The sequence below is a fragment of the Geotrypetes seraphini genome, chromosome 2, assembly GCF_902459505.1.
Source record: "Geotrypetes seraphini chromosome 2, aGeoSer1.1, whole genome shotgun sequence".
Lineage (NCBI taxonomy): Eukaryota > Metazoa > Chordata > Amphibia > Gymnophiona > Dermophiidae > Geotrypetes > Geotrypetes seraphini.
In genome coordinates this window covers 130,445,827-130,467,513 of record NC_047085.1, presented here as the reverse complement: position 1 = coordinate 130,467,513, position 21,687 = coordinate 130,445,827, and the positions used below count along the sequence as shown (strand labels likewise).

The 21,687-nt window shown below is 42.6% G+C and overlaps 1 protein-coding gene across 3 annotated transcripts in view; it reads right to left on the bottom strand.

Moving 5' to 3' along the window:
- Positions 1–21,687, bottom strand: part of TRAPPC8 (trafficking protein particle complex 8) — a 392,175-nt gene that overhangs the window by 58,676 nt on the left and 311,812 nt on the right. For all 3 annotated transcript variants that reach the window (XM_033933766.1, XM_033933767.1, XM_033933769.1), the window contains 2 exons: positions 12,860–12,928; positions 4,727–4,785 (listed from right to left, as the gene is read on the bottom strand). In XM_033933766.1, coding sequence (XP_033789657.1) covers positions 4,727–4,785; positions 12,860–12,928 — 128 coding nt within the window. The remainder of the gene's footprint in view (positions 1–4,726; positions 4,786–12,859; positions 12,929–21,687) is intronic.

The following is a 21,687-nucleotide window of genomic DNA, read 5'->3' as shown; positions in this document are numbered from 1 at the left end:
GTTCTTTTTCCTTCTGTATTTCAAAATTCTTGGTGTGTATCCTCCAAATGAATATTTGTTGTGCTTATGCAGCATTTCTTAAATTTCTGTCTGCTTGTCACATAGCCTCTGATTTAATATGTTTTAAACCATACAGTTGACCTGTATTGAATGCTCTATTTATGTGATAGAACTACCAGTCATTAAGGTAGGCATATTTAACCATGTTATGCAGACTCCTATTTCTTTTTTCACCAGATTTCTTTCTGTATTACACTCACCTAGCCTTCCATTCTTTTCTGCCCTTCTACTTTCTAGTTTCACTTTACTTTCAGTCAGTATCTTTAAGTGTATCATTATTTATCTTTATAATTTTATTCTTTATTACTTGTGTACTTCTAATAGATGTTAATCTGATTATAAATGTCCAACAATATGTTTAGTTATATCTTGTTTTCAAAATTTCAATGTATTGGTCTATTTGTCTTTGCTAACTGATTTTATCATTTTCTCTCATATATATATTTGCTTGATGTGATTATACTAGTTTATATTATGTGTTTCATATTTTTAATATTATTTTTATTATTGTTTTTAACTTGTCACGGCTGAATAGATTCTTGACAAAGGCATAGATAACGAAACACTGTCAGTGTCAAGTCTTCAAATCCTTGCATTGCTACTATCAATGGAGTGAACTTTGAACTTTACACCCATGGCTGAATTATTGACATCACATCCTCACGACGCCTTTGTTGTGCCTTGATTGTCTCGTCGTTGAGGCCTTCTTGGGCTCTCTTTTTGGTGCCACCACTGCTATGACAGAATGAACTGTCTCCATGCGAATGCGTAGAACTCTGAGCACTACATTCACGTGAGTAAGGTCCAGAATGGGTCTCCAATTATTGGAGCCTTTCTTTGGCATGATAAATTATATGGAGTATCTCCCTAAGCCCAAGTCTTCAGGTGGTACAAGCTCTATGGCATGAATATCAAGCAACCTTATCACTGTGGCTTGTACCTTGACAGTCTTTTCCAGTCAACCAGCGGGACAGTCCACAAACCAATCCATTAAAGGCTGGGCAAACTCCAGCTTGTAGCGGGAATGAATGATTTTGGTGGGTGAAATATAAATGGTGTGTGAAATATGCACCCAGGTCTGGAGAAACTCCGAGAGATGGCCTCCAATCTTGAGAGGGACCTCCTCCAACCTGGCATCATTTCGACTTCCTGGCTGAGGAAGCAGTACGTGGTGCTGAGGCTTGATTGCCCCGAGATCTGGAAAATCTTTGCTTGTTATCCAGAGAGAATATCTGGGATATGGAATTGGAATATTGCTGGGAGCACCTGGATACATGAAAATTAGAGTGCCCTGAGGTGCTCTAGAGGTTCTGGGTCTGCTGTTTGGCAGAGTCTTGGGACGCTAGTCCACCGCACAATTCATGAGATCATCCAGACCCTTAACGAATAACAACTGTCCTTTAAAAGGAAGTCTGCTAAGAATAACTTTAGAGGTGGATTCAACTGTCCATTGTCTAATCCAAAGCATTCTGCGAGCAGAAATGGAATAAGCCAACACTTAACCCATGACACGAATAATGTCATATAGCACATCTGCCACATAATCAACTCCAGATAAAAGCAGCTCCGCCCTCACTCTCCAAAGTACACAGCCTGGAAAGGCATGCACATGTGACAAAGGATACCACTGAGGCTGCTTTGACTCCCAAAGTCAATGCCTCAAAAAGTCTCTTGAGAACAACAGCTATATGGCGGTCCTGAATATCCTTTAGTAACACACTGCCTTCAATTGGGAGGGAGGTGTGCTTAGTAACTTATGCTACCAAATAACCCACTTTAGGCTGAATAAAAAGCTGCTGGCACGCCTACATCATAGAATAAAGCTCTTGCTACCTTGAGAGACCCTTCTGGAGAATCCCACTGCTCCATGACTAAGACACTTATGTTTGGGTGCCAGGGAAATGCAGAAGTCTGAACCCTTACTCCACTCATAAGGGAGGAGGAAGTAGAGGGAACTGGCTGGAAGTCCAACTGCAGCTCATGTGAAGACTCAGTTATGATATATGGCAGAGCCGCTGGCTTAAGTAAGCACAGGTCTGTGGGATCCAAAACCAAACAGATCTAAGATGACAGCCTGCGGAGCTGCCTCCCCTGACATGGGAGGAATATCCGTACACAATGAGGGAACAGTGAAAGCATCATTATCATCTATATCCCCAGCCAACAGGTCTCCAAAGTTCTGGACAGTGGTTAACTGCGAGAAGCCACATCCTGAGGGGTTGTGCCCTGATGTGCCAGGTCTGAAGCGCAGGGGGAGAATGGCTCTCCCGAAAGGCCTTCCACATCAAATTTATAAATTCGGAAAACACTGTCCGAGAGAGCGTAGAGTCAGCTTGTGATGACTCAATTTTGCATTTATTAGGCACTGTAACTTCTGTGCGGAAGTGTCGCTGTTCACAGGACCTGAAAAGAGAAATGGCCATCCAAGTGGGCTAGCCACCCTTTCTGGAAGCTGAGAACACAAAGGAGATGCTAAGCCGGATGCTCCCGCTTCTCCTTCTAGCGCAGCGCGGAACGTGGTGCACAGATATTCCAGAGGCACAAGATTTGCGCAATCCTGGCATGGATTAGTGGTAAAAGAGCCCAAGGACTCCATCCCAACAAGTTTTAAGGTAAAAGGAATCGATTTGGAGAAACAAGAAATTTTTTAAAAGAAAGATAGCTAAAAATCCCAATGGCCACCATCAGATTTTAGCACCCCAAAACGCTAAAAAATCATGAAAGAAAAGTTACAAACTAGAAAATTTAGAATATTTCAGGAAGGGGAACATGCAGAAACCAGAAAAAACTGTAACTTCAGACACTCCCCCCTCCCCCCGATTCTCCTCACAGGCTGTAACAGCCTTACTCACTGTAACCTGTGCTAGAAATGTGCAGCAGCCTGTCTCAGCTCTTTACAGTGACTGGAATAGGAGAAGAAATCACTGCCTCAGGCTCAAAATCCCTTCCAATGCTGACCTTCAGGCTGCCAGTCAGACCCGACGTCTGACTGAACCCCCACCCCCATGGTCCGACAGATGTGCTAACAGAAGGGGGAAGCGAAAACACAGCTGGCACCCTGTGAGACACCATTGAGCCTGACAGCCTGCTCTCAAACCACCGCTAAAAAGTAGTTAACAGAAGCGGGGAAGGCCCCGAGCTCCAAAAATACTTTTGCAGACTGGCTAACGGTTATCACAAGGGACTGGCCTGTGAGTGCAGACCTCAGTCTGCTTCTCCTGATCTTGAAACAGGAAGTTCTGAGAACCGAAACAGTTGAAAATTTGCTGAAAAACATTGAGTAAAAAAAAGGGAGAGCAGAACAGAAACACTTCTTCAGACTTGCGTGCACAAGGAAAAAACTATAGGTGAAGTAGAGCTCCCACTGAAGTAGGAAGGTCATAGAAAAAAAATCCAGAGTGGATTCCTTCTGCAAAGCTCACGGCGATGGGGAAATTACCCACTTGTCCAGAATGCCATACCTATTGCACTTGAAGGTAATAAAAAAAATATATATGTGTTGGTGCCTGCAACCAACTTCAAAGAACACTGTCCAAGTCCTATCTATAGAAGCACCTACATCAAAAGTAGTTGTGGTTTGCACTGAAAGTGGACATAGGTGTCAGCAGGCAGCTCTATAGATGCAATTTTCATCACAGGTAGGCACAATAAATGTAGGCCTGTAAAATCCTGGCCTACATTTCCAGTGCCTATTTTGACAGGCCGCTACTCTACAAATTGTGTCATAGCATGACCGACATGCGAATGCAACCACTTTTGTAAGCAGTTGCTGATAATTGGGCCTTTGCAGAATCCTGTCCTAAGCACACAATTTAAACTTTTGTTCTATTACAAACGGTGCAAATATGAGGATTTGAAGAATTATGGGGTTTTTCTTCACTAAGACTACAGTTACATCACTGGACAGCAGGGGGCAGCAGACAAATTGGGGAAAACTATCTGTCCCAGAATGCCCTGAGCTGAGATCCAGTAGGGAAGAGATAGAGCCCTGCTGAGTCAGAGGAGTGGGATTCAGGTAGGGAGGAATATTTCTGTCCCAGACTTCTGTCCCAGACTGAAATCATTCAGGAGAGGTTCCTTAAATAGGAGGTCCTGAGAAAGAAACTTCCACTAGAGAATCCTTCCCTTGCTGTGGGTTGAAGAGAACCCTGGGAAGCAGAGGGATTCTTATGAGACAGAGCACGAGAAAACCTTTCCCTAGCCGTGAGCTGAGAAAAGCCTTGGGAAGTAATAAATCTGGCAAGGACTGTTAGAAGAGCTGACAGTGTGAGATTTTTGGTACATGTCTGGCCAATGTAAGCCAACCTTGTTATACTGAGGATTGTGGACTACGTGTGGGTCTGGCTGGGACCAGCCCTTTAAGCTAGCTTAAGAAAAACTGTTTATCCTTGAGCTGAGAAAGGATTTTACCTTACCAGAGCCTGCAAGGTAAAAGTCTCAGGTCTGTACTTATATATCTGCAAGAATGTGCAGGCTGTTTATGTGAGTGGGCAAGGGTCCAGGAAAACCTGGATTGCATTCTGCCATAGAGGACATTTTTCATGTATAAAAAATGTTAAAAATTAGCCAATGATACATGCCTTATAAATTACACATAAGTCACAAGAACATACTTCCATTAGAACATATAAGCATACAATTTTGCAATATGCACAAACACACATACCTGTTCATTTCCAAAGACAATATCTCCAAATGCATACCTTCCTGTTGAGTAAGGTGTATCTAAAAGATAAAAATGGAAATAAATCAAGTCACCAAACAAAAGTACCTAGCAAAGAGTCTATGGAAACTACGTAACATTAAACCCTTTTTTGATTTTTCTGCTTTTAAACTTCTGGTACAATCTTTATTACTGAGTCTTTTGGATTATTGTAATATTGTATATTTAACAATCCCCAAGAAAGACATGGTTAGACTCATACTGATTCAGAATACAGCTGTTAGAATGATCTATGGCAGGGGTGCCCAATATATCGATCACGATCGACCGATAGATCTCGAAGGCAACGCAAGTCGATCGTGGAGCCTATCCTGGACTCCGTGATAGACTCGCATTGCCTTCGCGATCTACCGGGCCGATCAGCCTTCTTCTCCCTGACGTCCCCCACCGCCGCTCAAAGCTCTCCTTGCAGAAGCGTTCTCCCTGACGTCAATTCTGACGTCGGAGAGGAAGTTCCGGGCCAGCCAATCGCTGCCTGGCTGGCCCGGAACTTCCTCTCCAACGTCAGAATTGACGTTAGGGAGAAGGCTGCTGGCCTGTTGCAGAGTCGGAAAATGAAGAACTTGGCAACAGCGGCGTCTGCGGTGGCTTGGGGGCCTGTTCCCAGATGACAGCCCCAGCAGTGGTTTGGGGAGAAAGAAAGGGGAGACAGAAAGACAGGGAGGCAGAACAGGGAGACAGAAAGAAAAACAGAGAGAGAAAGAAAGTAAGAAAGGAGCAGGGACACAGAAAGAGAGACAAAGAGAGAACAAAAGTAATAAAGGGGCAAGGAGACAGAAAGACAGAGAGAAAGTGAAAGAAAGGGGAAGGGGCAGGGAGAGAGGAAGAAAAAGTTGGACTCATGAAAGGACAGGAATTTTGTTTGGGATTGGAATGAGGTCTGGAGGAGACAAAGCATGCAGGAGGCAGAAAGGGAAGAAATATTGGATGCACAGTCAGAAGAAGAAAGTGCAACCAGACACTCATGAAATCACCAGATAACAAAGGTAGGAAAAATGATTTTATTTTCAATTTAGTGATCAAAATGTGTCCATTTTGAGAATTTATATCTGGTGTCTATATTTTGCACTATGGCCTCCTTTTACTAAACTGCAGTAACGAATTTTAGCGCAAGGAGCCTATGAGCATCGAGAGCAGTGCGGGGCATTCAGCGCAGCTCCCTGCTCTAAAAACCGCTATCGCGGTTTAGTAAAAAGGAAGGGGGTATATTTGTCTATTTTTGTATAATTGTTACTGAGGTGACATTGTATATTTTAAAGTCGTCTGCCTTTACCTCTTTGAAAACCCCCCGAATATAAATGATAATTAACATTTTCTCTGCATACAGTATGCTTTATGTTTTTTAAAAATTTTATTGTTGGTAGATCATTTTGATTTGGTCATTTTAAAAGTAGCTTGCAAGCCAAAAAAGTTTGGGAACCCCTGATCTACGGTCTTAAAAAATATGATTATATGACTCCATTCTATTGTGAGTTGCATTGGCTACCAGTGGAGGCTCGTGTTTTGTTTAAGTTGGGTTGCTTTTGCTATAAGATTATGTATGGTACCGCTCCGTTTTATATGGTTAATAGATACTCTCTAGCATCGTATAAATATCTCATGCCCTGTTTACCTTCCCATCAGTACAGGGCTGTAAAAGCAAGACATTTCTGGACCATATTTTAGTACTCCAAGCAGCTTCACATGACAGAGAATTTCGATTGTTATTGCTTGGTGCCTGTTCTTATAAACATTTCAGAATTCAACTGAAAACTTATCTCTTTTCAAAATACTTGGTTAAATAATTTCTGTCATTCTTAAATTGTCTTTAGTTTATAATCTTCTCATCACCTTTTATCACTTTGTTATTGTTGCTAGGTTACTGCTGCTAGGCTATCAAATTGTCTATGCTGCTAGTTAAATAATTTCTTTCTGTCATTCTGAAATTGTTTTTAGTTTATAATCTTTTGTAAACCGCATAGAACTTATGGTTACACGATTAAGAAGCACAATGTTATGTTATGATAATTCAAATACTTAAGCAAATGGAGGAAAGTCCGTCTGTTATTGAGAAAGACATGGGGAAAGCCACTGCTTGCCCTAGATTGGTAGCATGGAATGTTGTTACTCCTTGGGTTTTGGCCAGGTATTAGGGACCTGGATTGGCCACTGTGAGAATGGGATACTGAGCTTGATGGACCATTGGTCTGACCCAGTAAGGATATTCTTATGTTCTTAACACCAAAATGATGCTAAGAGAAATCTGGATTCAGAGCTCAACAAATGCTAAGGTCTTATGTTCCAGTCACCAGTTCTTAGCCATTCTGATACACCAACTTCTTTAGGAGAACATTACCTTCAATCACACCTATTTGAGGCCTTAAGCATCTTGGCCAGTCATTATAGTAATTATTTCAGTTTTATTAGCTGCATCATTTATTTTGCAAAGTATATCTGAATGAAAATAAGGCCTGAAAGTAGGTATTTTCTGATTGATTCATCAATAAATCAAATTGAACATAGACAATGGTAAAATAATGCTGTTTTAGTCTCCAAATGTTGAGGAAAGTGAGATCCTGTTTCCATCAACAACATTTTGCTGTCCTTGTTCAATCAGTCATTCTTTCGAGGATGAATTATTGTAATTCAGTCTATTTAAGCCTGACCAAGAAAAGACTTCAGTTGATATAGAATACTGCGGCCAGGCTGATCTTTGTAAAAAGTAAATTTGATTATTTCTCCGCTTCTGCAAAAACTTCATTGGCTTCCAATAATTTCCAGGGTTTATTTTAAATGTGCCTGCTTAACATTCAAGATTTTGCATGGCATCCTTCCCCCTTTAATTCCCTTGTCTTGAAATTCTGTAAGATCTGATATCACCAAATCTACTCAAAAATTTAAATTATCCTTTGCAACGTCAAAAGGCGTTATCTACATTGGCAAACTAGAGAAATCTCTACTTTTCAAAATTACTGAGTTGTGGAATAATTTTTCTGTTCAACTGTGTGATCTGGACTCTTTCCAACTATTTCGAAAACATCTGAAAACTTGGCTATTTTTAAAGTTGTAAATTCCGCTCCTCTCCATATTATTCCAAATTCATACTGTACTTGTTTCTCTTTTCTAAATTTGTAAACTGTGCCGAGCTCTATTGTTATAAAGAAGATGCAGTATATAAGCCTAAGGTTCAGTTTAGTTAATGAGGCATAGTATATGGGCTTGTTGTGCCACTGGGGCTTGCACACTTCTGAGAAGCTGAAAGCTATGCCATTGGCATTTCACTACCAGCAGGGCTTCCCAAGGCAGACAAGTTTCAGCAGACATGTCAGACTAACAATGTACCACCCATCTGGGTAGCAGAAGATAGGTAGTGTTGGAGGTGGAGGATCGCGTTTGATGCGACAAAATCAAATTTATACTGTACAGAAGAAAGGCCCAACAATCTACTTTTGTATGTTACCAAGAAAACTTGATGATGTTCATCAAGTCACTAGGACTCAAATATGAGTTTATGGCACTTAACAAAAGGATGTAAATATATAGAAGTGGCATTTGTTTCTATACGTCATTTGGCATCTCACATAGAAATGTTAATTCCTAAAGACTGGTAGAGAAAAGGAACAAACTTTCTTGTCCACTTAAAAGATTAATTCACTTTCCCTACCGTAACAGGTTAACAGGCACAATAGTTTGTATGTACAGCTTGTTACGATGTGCAACATTTGACTGGCATATGCCAGCAACATTGAATATGCCATAAAAGTGTCCAAAGCAAAATGTTAATACCTCCTCCCACCCTCCCTTTTCCAGGCTTTGCTTAACATCAGACTTCACTATACCAGCGGTTCCCAAACTGTGAGACGAGGCTCCCCATAAGTACAGGGGAGCCGCAGATTATTCTTATATTAGACATCTTTTACAAGTGTTTCTTAACATGTGGTACTGCGCTGCTGGTAGGGGGTACACGTTAGTGCTGCCTGATTCATTCGAATCCATTCACCAATTCACTTCAAATGGTGAATGGATTGGTTTCCTCCGGGTCAAAGCAGCAGCACCTGCACATGGGGCCTTCCCTCTGCCACATCACTGATGACATCAAAGATAATGCAGCAGAGGGAAGCCCTGTTGGGCAGGCTGCTGAGCAGCCTGTTTACTGCTGCTGTTTAAGTTGGAAGCGGGAAGGGGGGAAGGAGGAGGGGCGAATCAGCATCGAATCGGAGGCGGGGGCAAATCAGCATCAAATCTCATCACGGTATCAGCTGCAATTCCCACATGCTGCCTGCTGCTTACTCGGAAGTTTTTCCGCAGCAGAGGGGAGACTTCCGGGTTAGCGGCAAGCAGCATGTAAGTCACTGCCGATACCGCAACTCGAAGAAGCAAGCCTTGGAGTACGAGAAGGAGAGGAAGGATATCTAATGGCACAGGGGAAGGGAAGAGGTAAGAGAAAGAAAATGTGGTGGCATGGAGGAGAAGGGTGGAGGGTGAGAAGAATGAGACATGCATGGTGAGGGGAGAAGATGAAAGTGTAAATAATAGAGGAGAGGAAGGGAAAGATGGTGCATGGAGAGGGATAGAGAGATTTGACACAAAGCACAAGGAAGGAAGAAAATGGAAAAAGGACAAATCTGAGGGAAACTGGAAAGAGCACAGGAAGTATCAAAAAGAATGTCACCGTGTGGTTCGAAAAGCCAAAAAAGAGTATGAAGAGAGACTAGTCAGGGAAGCACGAAATTTCAAGCCATTCTTTAGATATATTAAAGGGAAACAGCCGGCTAGGGAGGAGGTGGGACCACTGGACGACGGAGACCGGAAGGGAGCGGTGAAGGAAGAGAAAGAGGTCGCAGAAAGACTTAACATGTTCTTTTCGTCTGTATTTACAAGCGAAGACACAACCAACATACCGGAACCTGAACAAATCTTCAATGGAAATCAAGCACAAAAGTTAACATCCATGGAAGTGAGCCTTGATGATGTGCGCAGGCAGATAGAAAAACTAAAAACTGACAAATCACCGGGTCCGGATGGAATTCATCCAATGGTTCTGAAGGAACTAAAGGAGGAAATAGTGGAACTACTACAGTAAATTTGCAACCTATCTCTGAAAACAGGTGTGATCCCGGAGGATTGGAAGATAGCCAACGTTACGCCCATCTTTAAAAAGGGATCAAGAGGTGACCCGGGAAACTACAGACCGGTGAGTCTGACCTCGGTTCCGGGGAAAATGGCGGAAGCACTGATAAAAGAAAACATTGATGAACATTTTGAAAAAAATGAACTTTTGATAACCAGCCAACATGGTTTCTGCAGGGGGAGATCATGCCTGACTAACTTATTGCACTTCTTCGAAGGAATTAACAAACAGATGGACAGAGGAGACCCCATAGACATCATATATCTAGATTTCCAGAAAGCCTTTGACAAGGTGCCTCATGAACGTCTACTCCGGAAACTGAAGAACCATGGGGTGGACGGAGACGTGCATAGATGGATCAGAAACTGGTTAGAGGGTAGGAAACAGAGGGAAGGGGTGAAGGGCCACTACTCAGACTGGAGAAAGGTCACGAGTGGTGTTCCGCAGGGCTCGGTGCTCGGGCCGCTGCTTTTTAACATATTCATAAATGATCTAGAAACAGGGACGAAGTGTGAGATAATAAAATTTGCGGACGACACCAAACTATTTAGTGGAGCTCGGACAAAGGAGGACTGCGAAGAATTGCAAAGGGACTTGGACAAACTAGGAGAATGGGGAGAGAGATGGCAGATGAAGTTTAATGTTGAGAAGTGTAAAGTATTGCATGTGGGAAGCAGAAACCCGAGGTACAATTATACGATGGGAGGGATGTTATTGACTGAGAGTACCCAAGAAAGGGACTTGGGGATAATGTTGGACATTACAATGAAGCCGACGGCACAGTGCGCGGCGGCCGCTAAGAGAGCGAATAGAATGCTAGGTATAATCAAGAAGGGTATTACAACCAGAATGAAAGAAGTTATCCTGCCGCTGTACCGGGCAATGGTGCGTCCGCATCTTGAGTACTGCGTCCAGTATTGGTCACCGTACCTTAAGAAGGATATGGCATTACTCGAGAGAGTTCAGAGGAGAGCGACACGACTGATTAAGGGGATGGAAAGCCTTTCATACGCTGAGAGATTGGAAAAACTGGGACTCTTTTCCCTGGAGAAGAGAAGACTTAGAGGGGATATGATAGAGACTTACAAGATCATGAAGGGCATAGAGAGAGTAGAGAGGGACAGATTCTTCAAACTTTCAGAAAATAAAAAAACAAGAGGGCATTCGGAAAAGTTGAAAGGGGACAGATTCAAAACAAATGCTAGGAAGTTCTTCTTTACACAACGTGTGGTGGACACCTGGAATGCACTTCCAGAGGACGTTATAGGGCAGAGTACGATACTGGGGTTTAAGAAAGGATTGGACAAATTCCTGCTGGAAAAGGGGATAGAGGGGTATAGATAGAGGTTACTGCACAGGTCCTGGACCTGTTGGGCCGCCGCGTGAGCGGACTGCTGGGTGCGATGGACCTTAGGTCTGACCCAGCGGAGGCATTTCTTATGTTCTTAAGTGTTGGGCATGGGGTAGATGAGAGGGAGAGAGAGATACACAGGAGGTGAAAGGGGAGAAGGAAGGAGATGTTGGATCCAAGAGCAGGATGAAGTGATGGAAAGATGCACAGAATTCTGCCATAAGTAAACAAAGAGGTAGAAGGGGGTGAGAGGGAGAAATGTTAGATGTGGTGGTGGAGAGGTATCAAAGGGACAGAATGAAGGGGATTGCAAGGGGGCTATAGTGATGAAGGGAGAGATATGGCATTGTGCTGGAGAGGGGTGATAGAAGGAGAAATGAGCATAGGGCTGGTGGGCAATGGTGAAAAATGCTGTATATGATCCAAGGGATGAGAGAGGGACAAATGTTGGATTTGGCAATAGAGGGAGTGGACAAGATGCACCCTAGATCTCTCTGTCTCTCTGTCTCTCTTTCTCCATTCCCTTTGCAGCAAGGGAGGGAATGAGAGAAGGACAGTGAGAGAGAGAGGGAGACATTGCCAATTGGGGTAGAGGAGAGAGGAAGAAAAGTTGGACTCATGGAGGGACAGAGAGATGTTGGTTGGGAAGGGAATGAGGTCCAGAGGAGAGGAAGCATGCAAGCAGCAGAAAGAATGAAATATTGGATGCACAGTCAGAAGGAAGTGCACCCAGAGATTCATGAAATCACCAGACAACAAAGGTAGGAAAAATGATTTTATTTTCAATTTAGTGATCGAAATGTGCCAGTTTTGAGAATTTATATCTGCTGTTTATATTTTACACTATATTTTTCTGTTTTTCTATAGCTGTTACTGAAGTGACATTGTATATTTTAAAGTTATCTGCCTTGACCTCTTTGTAAAAACCTCTAATATAAATTATAATTAACATTTTTTCTGCGTACAGTGTACTTTGTGTTTTTTAAAATTTTGTGGTTATCATTATGTATTGATAAGATTATATTGTGTGTATATGAAAAATGGATGGAAGAAATTGCATTACAATTAGTACTATTATTATGGGAGTGGGGTCACGGGTGGGTCTGGGGTGGGGGTACTTGGTTTATATTTGTTAGACTTAGGAGGTACTTGGCTTGAAGAAGTTGAGAAAGTATGTATTAGATTCCAGAACTATTGTTTGACCTGGGGAGCTGTGGAAAAATTTTGAAACATTAAGTGAGCCGTGAACAGAAAAAGTTTGGGATCCACTGGACTATATACTAAGTTGCTAGTGTGGAATATCAAATATCACCTCAATTTATTCTCTGGTTTGACTGATCATATTATAGCATAGACATAAGAACATAAGAATTGCCGCTGCTGGGTCAGACCAGTGGTCCATTGTGCCTAGCAGTCCGCTCACACGGCGGCACTTAGGTCAAAGACCAGTGCCCTATTTGAGTATAGCCTTACCTGCGTACGTTCTGGTTCAGCAGGAACTTATCTAACCCTTTCTTGAATCCCTGGAGAGTGTTTTCCCCACCTCTGTACTTCCCATTACAAAGTAAAGATAAGAATATATAGACATAAATTTTAGGTCCATAAATGATCTTACCAGCAGTAAGTTGGCATCGAACTGCTTTAAAACACAATTTTCCCCTCTCTCTACTGGTGAGTTTGGAATCTGGAAAAATATGGATTCATGAATTATCTGACTCATATAAAGAATTTTAAGAAGTACAACTTTACAAGCAAAATCACAAAAACAAGTGGGGAAAGCATGAACAGCATGATTCATGGAATTATTTCCCAACATGTGTATTTCTATGTGTCTGATCTAGAGAAGAGGTGGGTAATCTGAATTGAGCAATATCTCATCATTCCTGTGGTTTGGAAAAATATTAAAATAAAATCAAGTGTTTTAATATATCTCAACATTAGATATCACTAGCAACAGATTTTTAGGAATAAATTTCAGAGTTGCAATCACAGAATACCACTGCCCTATAGTAACAGGTTATCGTATATCTTTACAACTACACTTCCCCCTCCATATTCGCGGAGATAGGGGATCAGCATGGCCGCAAATACAGAAAAACCACAAATAACTTTACCTGTTATTCAAGGTTTTACTGTAAAAAGCACCAAAAAAGACACACAACCGTGAATAATCTTACCTGCTCCTATAAAGAAAGTGCCACAATTTTCTCTGTACAACACCGAGAGGATCGATTCTCTTTGTGCATTGCTGGGAGCAGCGACTTCCTATGAAGTAAATTTGGGGGCGGAGCCTGCACACGAAAACCCGCTAATAACCGAAACCGTGGACAACAAAACCACGAATACGGAGGGGGAAGTGTAGTTATTACCATACACAGCAACCAGCAGCAAACTACGAGATTCAATGAGTAGGTTTCACTGTATATAGCAACCATAAAGAAAATAATATGGTTACTATACTTCCCCACATATAGGCTGCAAAAAATGCCTATACGAGTTTAAAAACTGGTAGATAAGCCGCCCCATTATATTAGTTGCGGCTTATCTACCAGTAACTGGGGCGGCCTATATAAGTTTTAAAAATCATCCCCTCCACCTTACCTCCCTCGCTGGATGGCCTGAAATGCTGTCGCTTCGAACCACAGCCAGTGGTGCGGGGCAGAAGAGATCTTTTCGATCTCCATCCTAGCCCCGCGCTGCTTCTTGCGTGCTGATGCTGTCAGTTCAGTTCTCGCGAGACTCGCAAGTCCCACAAGAATTGACAGCATCGGCACACAGGAAGCAGTGCAGGGCACAGTTCTCGTGGGAAGCGGCGCGGGTCCAGGCAGTCAGCCCTTTGCGCCGCTCTGCTGCAAGGAAAAAGAAGAGGACTGGAGCCACGTCAGCCGTTACTGTATGCGGACACCAGGCAGGCAGCCGTGTCTAGTGAGGGAGGGCGACGGAATGAAAAAAAAAAAAAAAAAAAGGTAACGGGTTGGGGGGCTGGGGCCTGCCCTGCCAAATTAAAATAGGAAGGGAGCAGGGAGAGGCTGGGCCTCCTGCAGGGAGACCTGGAGGGGGGAGGCCTGCTTACTTGTCTGGTGAGCTGCCAAGGAGAGGGAGGCCTGCTTGCCTGGGAGAGCTGCATGGAAGGGGGAAAGCCTGCCTGACTGGGGGGGGGGCTGCTTGCCTAGGGGGGCTGCCTGGGAGGGGGGAGGCCTGCCTGGGGGGACCTGTTTGCTTGCTTGCCTGGGGGGAGGCCTGCCTGCCTGGAGAGGGTATGCCTGGGAGGGGGAGGCCTGGCTGCCTACCTGGGGGTGCTGCCTGGGAGAAAGGAGGCCTGCGTGCCCTGTCCATACCTGCCTGCCAGCCACTAGGCCTGTCTGCCTTGTCCCTGTCTGTCCTGTGCCCTCTCCCGGCCTACCACTAGACCACCAGAGGGGGGATAGGGTACAGAGCCTGGCAGGGAGGGGGGACAGGGTGCAAAGCTTGGTAAGGAGTGTGGGGTTGGGTGCAGAGCCTGGCAGGGAGAATTTGGTTCAGAATGTTTTTTTTCCTCCTCTAAATCCAGGGTGCGTCTTATGGAGTGAAAAATACGGTACTTTGGAATATGAAAATAAGGCAGTGGGACTGAAAAAAAAATTTGAATAGAGGGGCTACCCTAAAACTATGGCTTCTAGGGTGGCTAAAGGGTCCTGGTTTAATCCAAGAGAGGAACCCTTGAGTTATTAGGAGCAAGATCAAGACAGATGTTCTTCCTTTTGCATCAAAATATATCTGTCTATTCAGATTCAGCGAGTGATTCGGTCTCATGGGGCCTTAATACAGATACATCCATGCTTTGCAGATATGTGGATACGGTTTGTCTATGGGCAGAATAGTAATTTATGTGACCTACTATGCCCTGTTTTGAGAGATATGAGTTTTATGGGGGAGCAAGACTTTGATAGGTCATACATGCTGTGGAAAGTGTGCTATGTGTGTCATTATGTTGGTGTTTTCAGGTTCAACATATACAGTCATAATATTCTGATAAAATACAGAGAAATCCCACCATAACCAAAAGAACACCTGCCAACCCCCTCAATCACTCTCCCACCGTCCACCACAGGAGTTTATATATCCTACATCGCAAAGGACATTTTGATTGAGAAGTAATATTTGTGTTACTGCAGGAGTGATTTATGTTATTTAGTACCATTATTTGTTGATTTACGTGGGACAAACATCTCAGATGTTTAGTACACAGTTGTTAGAACACAGATCATGTTTAAATCCACGGCTTTTAGAGGAGCCTTTGGTGACCCACTGTTTGGAGCAACATCATGATTTTTTTTTAAACTCTGGTGTATAGTTTTGGAACATTGCCTGCAATCAGTGAGAAGAGGAGATTGGCGGTGTCTGCTTAGGCAGAGAGAACAAAAATGTATATTTCTATTGGACTCTGTGCAGCCAAAGGGTTTGAATGTAAGGATCAAATGGACAGCTTTCTTTTAAAAAGAAGCAGAGGTCTGCAGTCGATTGGATGTGAGCCCAGCAGAAATTTGGATTGGTGAGACATTGTCACCTGGGACAGTCGTACTTCTGATTACCAAATTTTTTGCTCCATAAGACGCACTTTTTTCCCCAAAAAAGTGGGTGGAAAAAAGGGTGTGTCCTATGGAGTGAATACCCAACCCCCTCTCCCACGCCCATTACCTTATTTAGACCGCCACCCGCCCCCTCGCCCGTTGCCACCACAAGTAGAGGAAGGGAAAGGCCATGCGGGTGCAGTGATTGCACGCTGCCAGCCCAGAAGCCTTACCCCCAGAAGGTCCAGGTCAGCCAATGGTTGATCCGGACCTTCTCTCCAACGTTAGAATTGACGTCGGGGGTAATGTTTCTGGGCCGACAGCGTGCAATCACTGCACCTGCCTGGCCCTTCCCAGCAATTTGTTCTATTCGGAGGGAGGGAGTGAAGCGCTGCTGGCTCTCCGCTCATCCCTCGCTCTTGAGCCGCTCTCGGTGTCGCGCTGACGAGTTCGACCCGCTGCTGAGTTAGGAGTCCCTTTCCTCCTCCCCCGCCGCTGAGTCCTCCCAGTGGCAGCAGCGGGAGGGAGGCAATTAAAACCAGCGGGCGGGCAGGCTTGGGGGAGGGCGGAAAAGGACAGAGGCTGGAAGGCAGTGAGAGGAACATAGGAAAGAGGGAGGGAGGAAGGGACAATTGTTGTGCCTGAGTTGGGGGGGGAACAGGACAAAGACTGGAAGGCAGTGAGGGGAACATAGGAGGAAGGGAGGAATAATTGTTGGGCCTGAGTTGGAAGGGAAGAGGACAAAGGCTGGAAGGCAGTGAGTGGAACATAGGAAGGAGGGAGGGAAGAAGGGAAGGAGGGAGGAAGAAAGGAAGGCAAGAAAGAAATCATCAGACAAAAAGGTAGAAAAAATGATTTTATTTTCAATTTAGTGATCAAAATGTGTCAGTTTTGAGAATTTATATCTGCTGTCTATATTTTGCACTATATTTGTCTATTTTTCTATAGTTGTGTTACTGAGGTGACATTGCATATTTTAAAAAGTCATCTGCCTTGACATCTGTGCCCTGTCCCTGCCTGCCCTGTGCTAGCCTACGACTAGACCACAAGAGGGGGGAAAGGGTACAGAGCCTGGTAGTGGAGAGTGGCACTAACGGACAGGAGGGCGCTGTGGCATGCTGTATTGGAATGGATAGTATGCAAGATATTTTTGTTTAATACTTTGTAGATTTTTTTCTACATATAAGATACCTACTTTTCATATGATTCTGGGTAAATCTAGATAGTAATGCATTTATGGAAGATAAGGCCTATGCCCAATTAGGAGTCTATGAAAAGTTAGGTACAAAGATATAAAAAATTTGAATATGGATTGCAGCCAAGGCCAGAAAAACACTAGAGATTAATAGTAGGAATGGTCATAATATTCTCTTTATGTGAATTGCTGTATTAAGCAAGAACATAAGGGAAATTAGATATATGTATATATAACATATTTGTAGAGGTATTAATCTTCCTTCATCTTTCTTTCTTTGTCTAAAATATTGCAGTTTTCCCGTTCAAGACCCTGGTTTCTGGTGTTTTTTGTCTGGGCTGCCATACCCAGGGGAATAGGAGAAACCTCATGGCTTGAATGGTAACAGATGTTCTTGGCATGCCATTGCTGGGTAAAGAAGAAAGCCTAAATTTCTTAAATATTTTCTAAAGAAGTATTGAATATGACTGAAATATGATGTGTGGTGTGTGAGTGAATGGGATCCCAGACTATGTGTGTGTGATTGTATATATATATATATGTGTGTGTGTGAGTGTGTGTTTAAACATAAAATTGGTTTGGCAAACTTTATTTTTATATTTTAAACCTTGAGAAATCCTGGGAGGTAACATCTGAAGTTTGACCTATCTGACCTTTAAACTAGGTTACCATAGAAACTATCTTAAGTCTGTGACATTCCAAGAGGCCCGCTTGCCTTTCTAGATGTGAAGGAAGGGCTCCTTAAAGCGCAGTATAGGAGGACATTAGGAATTCTCATGAAGGGGGGTCATATGGTTTTTCTGTTGTAACTTGAAACTGTCAGTTTTCTCCAAAGCATGAATTCCTGAAGAGATAGAGAACTGTTTTGATTCAAACTTTTAAAGAATACTTGGAGAGGGTGTTTTCTTTGGGTATATTATAATGTTTTATGGCTGATTGGTAAATTGATGTAATATTGGTCATTGCGAGAGTACATAAATGAATGCAGCAGAATAGTTTGAGTCCATTCTTCAGCAAGCTATATTAACGCTTCTGACTGTAATGTGTCTCCATTGTACAAATGCCTTTTGAAACAAGATTATTCTGTTAATTTTAATAAACAATATTTGATTGGAAGTATTTGTACAATTATCATTATTCCTGGGCATCTAAGGGCAGAGGTAGCTATTACTCTGTTCAGCAGGGAGGGGGGGGGGACAGGGTGCAGAGCCTGGCAGGGAGAATTTGGTTCAGAATGTTTTTTTTCTTGTTTTCCTCTAAATCTAGGGTGCGTCTTATGGAGCAAAAAATACAGTATTTGGTCTTCTGATTATTTGGTCTTTTATAGCATGTGACTGGACTGTTCACTAAGGTGCCATTTGCTGTACTTAAGAACAAGTCTGTGGAACTTTGCACAGTAAAGAGTTAAGCTGTGCAGCTTGACTGATCAGCCTCATGTTACAGCATTCGAGTGGCCTGTCTATTATGGTGCTGTGTGCTGCAATCAAAAGAATCCTGGAGAGTGCTGCGGGGAAATGTAACACTGCTTACGTTTAAGCAGTGCAGTTTGACCAGCTCTCTCTGATAACCTGCTGACCTTTGAAACTGATCAGCTGATAATGTATGAGGAACAGCAATATTGTCCTGAAGAACTCTGCAAAATTTTTGTTAAGATTAAAAAGAAAAGCTTTACCCATTATAAGATCTGAAGAATTAGAAGGGGTGGTAACAACTAGTAATTTCTCTACCAATGACAATGAATTGTGGGGGCAGACTGGTTGTTAGCACAAGAGGAGTGTGTGTGTGACTGTTTTCTTTTTATAATTGCCCTCTCATAGCATCTGTAACCGCCAGTGCCATGTTTGAGCTGAGATGTTCCTGATTGCAAGGAACAATACAAACCCCTGATGCAGCTTTTGATAAAATGAAGATTCCCTTTTGGGTGGTGGCAATGCACCAGAGAAGATTATTAAGTTGGCATGTGCTTTGAAGTTTGCAGCTAAGTGTCCCCCTGTTCTATTTTGATCCTTGCTAGTATATATGAACTGAGAACTGAACATTATATGTTAAATAGAACTTTATCACAATGGATGGAAATCACAGTGGAACTGATTCTACTACTATTTATCATTTCACAAGTAGAACACTGCAGTTTCTTTTGGACTATTTGTGGAGTTTTTTAACCCATAATAATTAACTGAGTTTTTTTCTCCACTTTGCAATTTTTGTTTGGGTTTTGGGTTTCTGTCCATGCTGGATGGGCTTGGGAGAGGGGTTCCAATGAATATATAGAATTTGTAGTGGATAATTATTCAGTGATTTATTGTCCTCTCCTCTATAAATTTTGGTGATTTCAACTACCCCAATACTGATTGGGTAAATGTAACATCAGGGCATGTTAGGGAAAAAATTCCTTGATGAAACCAAGGACTGCTTCATGGAGCAGCAGGTTCAGGAACTGACAAGAGGTGAAGCAATTCTAGATCTAGTTCTTTGTGGAGCACATGAATTGATGCGGGAGATAATGGTACTGGGGCTGTTTGATAACAGTGATTATAACAATCACATTTGATATAATCCCTGGAATAAGTTCACACAGGAAATCCAATACAATAGCATTTAACTTTAAAAAAAAGGCAATTATGAGAACATGAGGCAAATGATAAAAAATAAACTTAAAGGAACAGCTGCAAAGGTCAAAAATATATATCAGGCGTGGGTATTATTCAAAAATACCATCCTGGAAGCCCAGACTAGATATATTCCAAATGGCAGCAGGCATGGTAAATGAGTGAGGTGAAGGAAGATATTAGAACCCACGTCCACCTGTAAGGCAAGTGTGGTAAGTACAATTGCTACCTAATCCAGCAGAGTCGTCCTAACTAGCCTGTTGAACATACAGTATTTACTCAGGCATTCAAGAACTGTCAACCAATCAGCAATGACAGTCTTTGTAGAAATTTGTAGGACAATACTAGGTAGACTTTAGTCCAGGATTGCCCAAGTCCGGTCCTCGAGATCTACTGGCAGGCCAGGTTTTCAGGATATCTACAATAAATATGCATGAGAGAGATTTGCATACCAAGAAGGCAAATCTTTCTCATGCATATTCATTGTGGCTATGATGAAAACCTGGCCTGCCAGTAGATCTCGAGGACCGGACTTGGGCAGCCCTGCTTTAGTCTATGGCCCAGAAATATTAAAGAACAAGTTAATTTAATCATGTATTTTTAATGAGAATAACTAATAGGCAGACTGGATGGACCGTTCAGGTCTTTATCTGCCATTATTTACTATGTTACTATGTTTAAGAGCTAAAAAAGAATCCTTCAGAAAGTGAAAGAAGGATCTGACTGAAAATAATTGTAAACAGTATAAGGAATGTCAAGTCAAATGCAAGGCGCTAATAAGGAAGGCAAAGAGAGACCTTGAAAAGAAAATTGTGCTGGAGGCAAAAACACATGATAAAAACTTCATTTAGGAATATTAAAAGCAAGAAGCCGGGAAGAGAATCAGTTGGACCACTAGATGACCAAGGGATAAAAAGCGGCTCTCAGGGAAGACAAGGCTATAGCAGAGAGATTAAATGAATTCTTTGCCTCGGCCTTCACCAAGGAAGATGTGGGGGAGATACCAGTGCCAGAAATGGTATTCAATTCTGATGAATCAAAGAAACTCAAACAAATCTCTGTAACACTGGAAGATGTAATGGATTAGTTTGACAAACTGAACAGTAGCAAATCACCTGGACTGGATGGTATACATCCCAGAATACTTACAGAATTGAAAAATGAACTTGCACAGCTATTGTTAGTATTTTTTTCTTTAAAATCTAGCATAGTACTGGAAGATTAGAAGGTGGCCAACGTGATGACAGTTAAAAAGGGTTCTAGGCATTGGACCTTATTTCCGAATTTGGATTTCACTCCGGTCTTTCCCTCAACTCAGATAAATCAATCGCTTTTCCCTCCGCTCTTGTGGTACGCACAGCATGGAGGGGTTTATTCCCTCTTCGATGGGCAGACTCATATTTAAAATATTTGGGGGTTTTTATTCCGTTTGATTTATCTCGATTGTACTCTCTTAATGTGGAACCCTTGTTTCAGACCTTTCAGAATAAATTGCAACTTTGGAGGGGTTTACCGTTTTCTCTACTAGGCTGGGTTCACTTATATAACATGCTTATTGTTCCGTGTTGGCTGTATGTTTTTCAGGTGCTTCCTCTTTATTTGACTTTACGGGATGAGCGTCACCTAGACGGGTAGTTCAACAGTTCCTATGGTTGGGCAAGAGGGCCCGACTTTCTTATAAGCGGGCAGAGGCTCTGTGGTATAAGGGTGGACTGGGTTTGCTGAATATCCACTATCTATTAGTTGTAGTATGCGCCACATTAATGACTTTTTTCGGGGTTCCACTGCTTTCACTAATACTTCTTTAGAACTTTCATGTTTCCGGACCATACATTTTATTCCCTCTGCATCTCCTGAGCCTTTAACTAGTAAAGTGTTACACCGTTCCTTGTGCAAGACATGGCAATGGGTGTGTAAGTTTCATTCTCTTAACTCTACTATTACTTCTTTTCTGCCTCTTCGTTTCAATAATTTTCTTCCGGGGGTTGATGGTGTCAGTTTTGCTGGATGGGAAACAAGGGGCATTCATTATGTGTTTCAATTGGTGGATGACAATGGGAGAATTAAGTTCTCAGTTGCAGACAGAATT